An 8,090-nucleotide genomic window follows, 5' to 3' on the forward strand; every position below is an offset into this window, starting at 1 on the left:
TGAAGCAGGGAACTGCTAAGGCAGCTGCACCCTGGTGCGACCATCACAAAGCAAGAGACCCGAGAACTAGAAAGGCGAGGCTCACCACCCATTTAACCCTCCGCCTTTCAATTAGCCCCACATGTGATTATCGGCCAGGTTGGCACAATTAACTAACTCATGCTCCATCTGACCTATATAGAAATGTAAGCATAGAGGACACAAGAGTCATATCTCACACATTCAAATCTCATATATTTGCATTTCTACCATCTCTAATACCCTTCATCCCATAGATATTCAATAATGCTTCACTGTATTTGCATTCACTATCATATTTACATTGCTGTATTTAGGGTAGCTTTAATTTTTATTCATAGTGACCCTACAGAACAGGGTAAAAATGCCCTATGGAGACTGTAACTCTTTACATGAATAGAAAGCCCCTTTTTACTCCCCCAGAGTGACTGGTGGTTTCAAACTGCTGACCTTGCAGTTATATATTTACATGTGGGAAATCTGTGATTAAAATATTACAGATCTTATTCGACATTAGTAAGATCAAAACCTTTGGGGAAAAACTTTGAAAATCGCAGGGCTGACAAAACAAAATCAATCAGTTCCTCTGTCTCTCTCATGAGAGAGACATTAAAGAACTATCATCTTTAAAAGAAATTAACATACTGTTGGCAACAACAGTGAGAAAAGCAATTTTCTCATTATCGTTCCCTTTGTGATTGTTTATACAATTCCAAAACATACAAGATCAGTAATGGAGCACAAACGGAAGAACAGTGCTTGAGCAGCCCTCTTTTATTTTACTGCTGGTCACAGAAGTTAAAACGCGGTCTCCTGAAAACACTTCCAAAAGCCAAACTCACTGCCATCGAGTCAACACGGACTCACAGCGACCCTCGGTAGGTTTCCAAAACTATAACTGTTTAACCGAGTAGAAAATCCCAGTGTTTTTCAAACTGCCACCCATGAGAACTGCAGCCCAGCTCCTTAGACAAAATGCTTAGTGGTTCCTAAATACACTGTAAAGAAAAGCTAAGAGTAAACACCACATCCAAATCACAATAAGTGGAAAACCAGTAATGACAGGAATATTAATAAAAGGAGATCATGACTACAACTACAACAACCTTCCCAAGGGGAAAGAGGGATGGTGATGCTTACACTGGCAGCAGCATGGATGGCGAAAACATCTAATATGTACATACCACGTGCTAAGCACTCCAGCAAACTCTACATTGTTTTATATTATGCTAACAAAACTTAAAGACCATTATTATTCTCTTATATCAATGATGGAAACAAATGAATTAAATGACCTAATAAGGGAATCAAAACCAGTAAGTAAGCAAATCCAGGGATCTTAGTGAGACCTGTCTACACCAAAATCCAAATTCTAAAGAATTTCTTAGAATGTCTCTGGATAATAATAAATGACTTCATGCATTCACTCTAAGTTCTGTACAAGCAATCAAATCTTCTATTTGCAGTTTCTCACTCACACTTAGACAGAAGGTTCATAAAAATTTGTGGGGAAATTCCATTATCTTGTGATTCAAATTTTCTATGAACTTTTTGAAACCCTGTAGTACAGCGGTTCTCAACCTGTGGGTCACGACCCCTTTGGGGGTCGAATGACCCTATCACAGGAGTCGTCCGATTCATAACAGTAGTGAAATTACCATTATGAAGTAGCAATGAAAATAATTTTATGATGGGGGGGTCACCACAACATGAGGAACTGTATTAAAGGTCCTTTAACTGTAATAAAGGAAGGATGAGAAACACTGCTCTAGTATTTCCCAATGAGCCATAGTTACTTGGTGAAAGATAAAGTCACTAAGTGAAGATAAAAAGTAAGACTTTTACAAGAGGAAGAAGACAACCTAAATTTTTTTCAACTAAAATGTAGCAAAACCTATAGATTTAAATGTCTAATATTTACCTTTTATAATGTTAAATCTGAAACCCTAAGTTTCTTGGTCTATTATAAAGTGGTGAGACCATCAAACATTCCTGAAATAAAAAATTACATAATATCCAGATACACTGATTCTTTAGGGGCCCTGCTGGTGCGGTGGGTTATGAGTTTGGCTGCTAACTGAAAGATCAGTGGTTTGAAACCATCAGCTGCCTCCTGGGAAAAAGATGAGGCTTTTTATTCGCATAAAGATTTATAGCATCTGAAACTCAAAGGGGCAGCTCTGTCCTATAGGAGTAGCTATGAGGTGGAAGCAACTCAATGACACTGAGTGATACTGATTCTTTTGTATCATCTGTCAGTTCTAAAAATGGCTAGTTTTATAATTAGTGAGGCTTGTGTTTACGTGCAATGAAAATTAAAATCATGATTCTTTGAAACAAGGACTCAGGACTCAGGCATGTTATATATCCAAGAGGAGTATGTGAATAATTAGTTTACTGTTAATTAATAGAAAGACAGTTATAAATAAGTGTGTGTATCTGTATGTGTTTTAAGCCTTCCACACCTGACCTAATTCTAAACAGAAAGGAAAAACACTTGCCATGCTAAATTGAACTATTCATTTTATATTTACATCACATATGCCCTTAAATCATTCAATGAAACAAATAACCTAATTTTTGAATTTATAAATATTAAGCATTAAAAAATACATAACTGCTATCCTACTATCTCTCTTATTATTAAACATATAATTACATATATACATACAACATACTCATGGGAGAATGCTACTTAAAGAATGTAATTTTTAAATAAACAATAGTTACTTCTCATACAGGAAACGAAACTAAAAAAATAATAACTTTCAGCAAAAAAATATAAATTGATAGTCCATAAAGGATCCACAATAAGCCTAAAGATTCAGCAAAGCTAAGGTGGCAATAAAATTTTTGTTTATCAAAGTAAATATTGACTATGAACTAAATTTGGGGTGGAGGGAATTCTCCCCAAAGAATAAATAGACTGATTTTTAATAAACAAATCATACAAATACAAATAATTAAACTCCAAGAAAACTAAAACGATCATTTATTATCTTCTCTCAATTTTATTTTGTACTTAAGCTACTTTTTATTTGCCTAAGCAAAGAGATGAATGCAGTCAAATGAGGGTCCCTTAATGGGCACACAGAATATTTAGGCACTTGTACTGACCGGCTCAGAGTCATAGCAATAATCATCCCAGCTCTGTCTGAGAGGTTTCTTTGTTATCTGAAAGTAAGGCAGATTAGTTAGGTAGAAGTAACGGTTACCACACTCCTCTAATCATATTTTAGATGCAGTGTACAGGCATCAGTGCTGCCATTTAAATAGTTATTTGCATAGCAGCACAAAACAAGAAACAACTAAGTATTAATATTTAGATCTTCGGAGGATGTACACTATTATGCTCAACCTGTGCTTGCTACTGCTCAGTGACTCTGCTATTAACTGCTGAATGTTGATATTATAGCAAGATTTTGTATGGTAAGGCCACTTATTCCAAAAAGATCTGGAAGAATTGCAACAAGTCTTTATTTCCCTATTAAATTTCGGCTCAGTTTTGGACCATTAGAACTTTGTATAAAATGATTAGTTTTATACCAGTAAGTGATAAATTGTTTTTGAAATTTTCTATACATTAATACAAAGTAAGTCAAGTTAGTTTATATTAATAACACACAAATAGTTTCAGAATTAGAAAATGCGAGTTAAGCAGTATACTAAACATCTTGAGAAAATTTAAATTATTACTTGCACAATCTAAATATAAATTTATATTTTGGGGCTATCATCACAGTGTAAAATTTGTTTATAAAAATAATCATAAGAGAAATTAAAATTATCATTTTAAAAATCTGTAATTTTTCTTTAAATAATAAAAATAAGGATAAACAATCTATTTAAATAATTTGCTGCTAACATCAATATTATTAATATTGAACCTAAAAATTTAGAATGAAAGATAATAATTTTTAAAATTTTCTTTTTAAAGAAAGACAATAACATTGGAGGAACTGTTAGGGTGAAAAATTGGGAGCGTGATTCCTTTTCCCACTGAGGAAGCTAAAAAATAAAGGGTTAATTTTGATCGTTTCGATAAAAGATCCAAATGTTCTAAAAGTCACTGGCCTTTGATGAATTTAATTTTAACTTTATAAAAAGATGGTTCTTTAATTGAATTATAAAGTAATACTTTAAGTCAATATCAACCATAACATGCAAAGAAGTATATGTATAATGCTTAAAAACATGCAAATCAAGTTTAGGTAAACTCTTATAAAGAACAATTATTAATTGTTACTAACATTTAACTTCCTGGAGCCTGGAAACAGTAAATAATGGACCAAGTTATCCATTTTTCTAATATGGTATATAAAAACAACTTTTACTTTTTTTTAAAATCTCACAAAGAACAAAAAGTTCACACATAACTCACCTTTTAACACTTATATACGGGCAGTAATAATGTTTAAATTGAAGATGTATCACATACATTTTTAATGTACACATAAGAAAATAAATTAATACCCATAGTTTGATAAAGTACTAAGGAAAAAAGTTTACCGTCAAAAGCTAAAATTTAATAATGCTCCAATTTAAAAATACTTTTTATAAAACAGTCACCTGATTAAGATAATGATATTCCTCAGGTTGCTTAAGATGGAATGCTAATCTCTCTTCTTCACTTGCTCCTGCCAGGAGGTAATAGAATACATGGTAATTCCTGTTGGAAACATTAAGAAGTATGATATTATAATGAATGTGAGCTGTGATCATTATTTAAAATAATACTATGAAATAAAACATTCCACTGTTGTGTAATTTTAACACAGATATGGTAAATTCAATATTTGAATACCCTCACAAAATGAATTTTGATGCTGAATACAAAAAGAAGAGGTGACAAGAACAAACATGGTGCCACTCAGAATTCTGAAAATTCTCTCCAAGAAAGCAATGAGAAAACTATCATCCCTACTTGCCAGGTCCACAATAGCCTTGAAAATCAAACAGCCCACAATTTGAATGAAAACCATGCAGTAATGAAAAGGGGCAAAATGAGGCTCATTCGAAGCCTCATTTCCAATTTCCAAAGAACTGCTATTAGCTGAGCTGTCTCTGGAAGATTCCATATGCCTGGCTACCTTCATAAGTCAACTGTTGAACATCACAACTTTATGAAGCAGTGGATAAGAGTTAAGACAAACACGAAAATAACCAAAAAGTTTAAAAGGAAAGACTGGACGCCGCTCACCATAAAGGATTTGAAAATCTAACATATCTAAGCATCTAGAAAGCCACACTTATGTATGTGTACGCCCAAGACTGTGTGCATTGTCAGTATAGACTAGAGGTCTTACACTCTGAGACTTTGTCAAATCTTCAGGCTCTGTGCAAGGAGAAAATAAAGATTAAGGTGCACTTATAAAATGCTGACTGTTGAATGTTGAAGGTGTGGCCACAATAAACACACAGAACCTAATATAAAAGACCAGATTTACTGTTCCTAGATATAGAAGAAAATTTCTGCCCAACCGCTGGCTGACAACTAAGGTAATTAAGCTGAGACTGCAGTGGGAACACACAAAAAGGATATAGATTTTACAATATTAACTGGAAGTAGAAAACAGCAGTAACAGAAACAACCACCATAAATCCTAAGATGGAAGTAAATCTCATTTCCAAAGCTGTTACATGATATTACTCAAAATGTCCATTTTTCAACCAAAAAAACTACAAGACGTGAGAAAATGAAGAAAAGAAAAAAAAAAGCTCATACACAGAAGAAAAAGAAATTCTTGAAGAAGCCCAGGTCCTGGATGTCCTACACAAAGAACATATATATATACACACACACATATACATATACATATACATATACATATATATGTGGATCTGAACATCTCGGTGATCAATGGACAGCTGTAGGAACACACTTGTCTTAGTCTTGGTAGAGTACCTTAAAAAAATGTCCAAACCAAATAGTGGCTTGAGAAAAGATTTGCCGGGTCAGTTAAATTCTAGCACAGAGGTCAGCTCAGAACGTTATGGACACTGTTTTGGAGACCCCATAGGGGTCACCTTGATAGATTTTCCTAAAAAGCACAGGACAATCACAGGATCTTATTATGAATAAGTTTAAAGAAGATTGAAAATTACATTTTGGATTCTTAAAATTCAAAGCTATTTCAGTTTCATTTCATTGGCCATGGCTCAACTGGTTTGAAACCCAGCCCTAATCATGACTTGAATAAACATCAAGGATTAGAGAACACTGATACAAGTAATTACATAAGTATATATAAACATGTAATTATACTTTTGTAACACTTTTCCTATATTTAATTTCAAAGCTAGCTGCAGAAATCAATAGTTTATCACTGTTTAAAGGAGTATATAATGTGTAAAGATATAAAAGGAGGGGAAAATGGATGAGGATAAATAGGAGTACAGTTTTTATATGCTATCAAAATTAAGTTATTAATCCAAAATAGATTGCTATAAACTTATTAATTATAAATCCCAGGGTAACCACTAAGAAAGTAACACACACACACACACACACAAGTAAAAGGAAATGCAACAAAATTAAATTGGTTCACTAGAAAACATCTACCTAAGAAAAAAAGCAATAATGGAAGAACAAAACGGAAAAACAAAAGGTAATGATACATAGGCAACAAGTGGCAAATATAAATCCTACTTTATCATTTCGCTGATTAAATTTCAATAGATTAAATAATACAACCAAAAGGCAAAGAATTGGCAGAACAGATAAATAAAGCACTTAACTACATGCTTTCAATAAGAGGTATACTTTTTATTTTTGTTTCTATTGATTTTTGTTTCTATTGTTTAATTTTATTGAAATAGGTAGAAATTTATATACTAGATCATTTGTGCATTCACCATTTAAATAAGTTTCAAACCTTCCAATGGCTTTCTGTTTCTTCATCCAACCTCATTTTTTTCCCATCTCCCTGTTGCAGTATGTTATCTTACCCTTCACCAAAGTTAACACCTATCTACCCTCTGACCTTTTGCTTCCCACCCCTAGCAACCAACAAAATCTCTTTATTTTGGTATGGAAACCTTTGCTTGTTATTTTGTGTAACAGTAGTCTCATACAATATTTGTCTTTTTGTTTCTGACTAATTTCACTCAGCATAATGTCTTTTAAGTCCACCCATGTTATGAGATATTTCAGTTCGATCACTTCTTAATATTCCATTGTGTGTATGTAACAAAGTCCATTTACCCATTCTACAAATGGGCATTTAGGTTATTTCCATCTTTTTGCTATTGTGACTAATACAGCTATGAGCATGGATGTGCATGTGTTTGTGCTATGTTCTATATTTCTGTAGGGTATATACCAAGTAGCGCCATTGCTGGGCTATACAGTACTTCTATTCTCAACTGTTTGAGGAAGCACCACATAGCTTTCCATAGAGGGTGAAGTGATTTACAACTACACCAGTAAATAGTCTACGAGGGTTCCAGAAGAGTCAACCTTTAGATTCAATACACAAATAGGTTGAAAGTAAAATTAGGTTCAGTGGCACAAATAGGTTGATAATAAAATATCAAGAAAAACACCATAGAAACGGCAGTCAAGAGAACAGTTGGCGGGGCTTAAAATATGACATAAATTTTACTTTAAGATCAAAACATTATTAATAAAGGCAAAATAGAAAATTTTTATTTGTAAAGGTGCCAATTCACAAAAAAAATTAACAATTGTAAACATACATGTCTCAAACAACAGAACCCCCAAATACATAAAGGCAAAAACTATAAAACTGACCCGAGGAGACAGCAATGGAATGGTTCCATGGGGACTGGCGGGGAGAGGGAGCTAGGCATGGGAGAGGAGGAGATGAGGACAGGGGAGTCAATACATCAGGGACAGGGGAAGAGCCAGGGATCTAAAATTGATGGTGAGGAGGGTGTAGGGTCCCTGATGATGATGGATCAATTGAGATGTACCCAGGAGGAATTACTGACAGGCAAAGGAAAGGTGAACATGATAGCAGGGTAGAAGGAAAGAAAATAGAAATAGAAGAAAAACAAGGAAGCAAAAATTATATATAAGTATAAATATAGATATGTATATATGTCAATAT

The 8,090-nt window shown here is 33.7% G+C and overlaps 1 protein-coding gene across 6 annotated transcripts in view; it reads right to left on the reverse strand.

The window, feature by feature from the left end:
* MYO9A (myosin IXA) overlaps window positions 1-8,090 on the reverse strand; it is a 211,124-nt gene that overhangs the window by 179,586 nt on the left and 23,448 nt on the right. For all 6 annotated transcript variants that reach the window (XM_004711954.2, XM_045285720.1, XM_045285719.1 and 3 more), the window contains exons 4-5: window positions 4,588-4,687; window positions 3,136-3,192 (exon numbers count right to left, since the gene is read on the reverse strand). In XM_004711954.2, coding sequence (XP_004712011.1) covers window positions 3,136-3,192; window positions 4,588-4,687 — 157 coding nt within the window. The remainder of the gene's footprint in view (window positions 1-3,135; window positions 3,193-4,587; window positions 4,688-8,090) is intronic.

This window comes from Echinops telfairi, unplaced genomic scaffold, assembly GCF_000313985.2.
Source record: "Echinops telfairi isolate 266 unplaced genomic scaffold, ASM31398v2 ScPeMD7_7475;HRSCAF=8513, whole genome shotgun sequence".
Taxonomy (NCBI): Eukaryota; Metazoa; Chordata; class Mammalia; order Afrosoricida; family Tenrecidae; genus Echinops; species Echinops telfairi.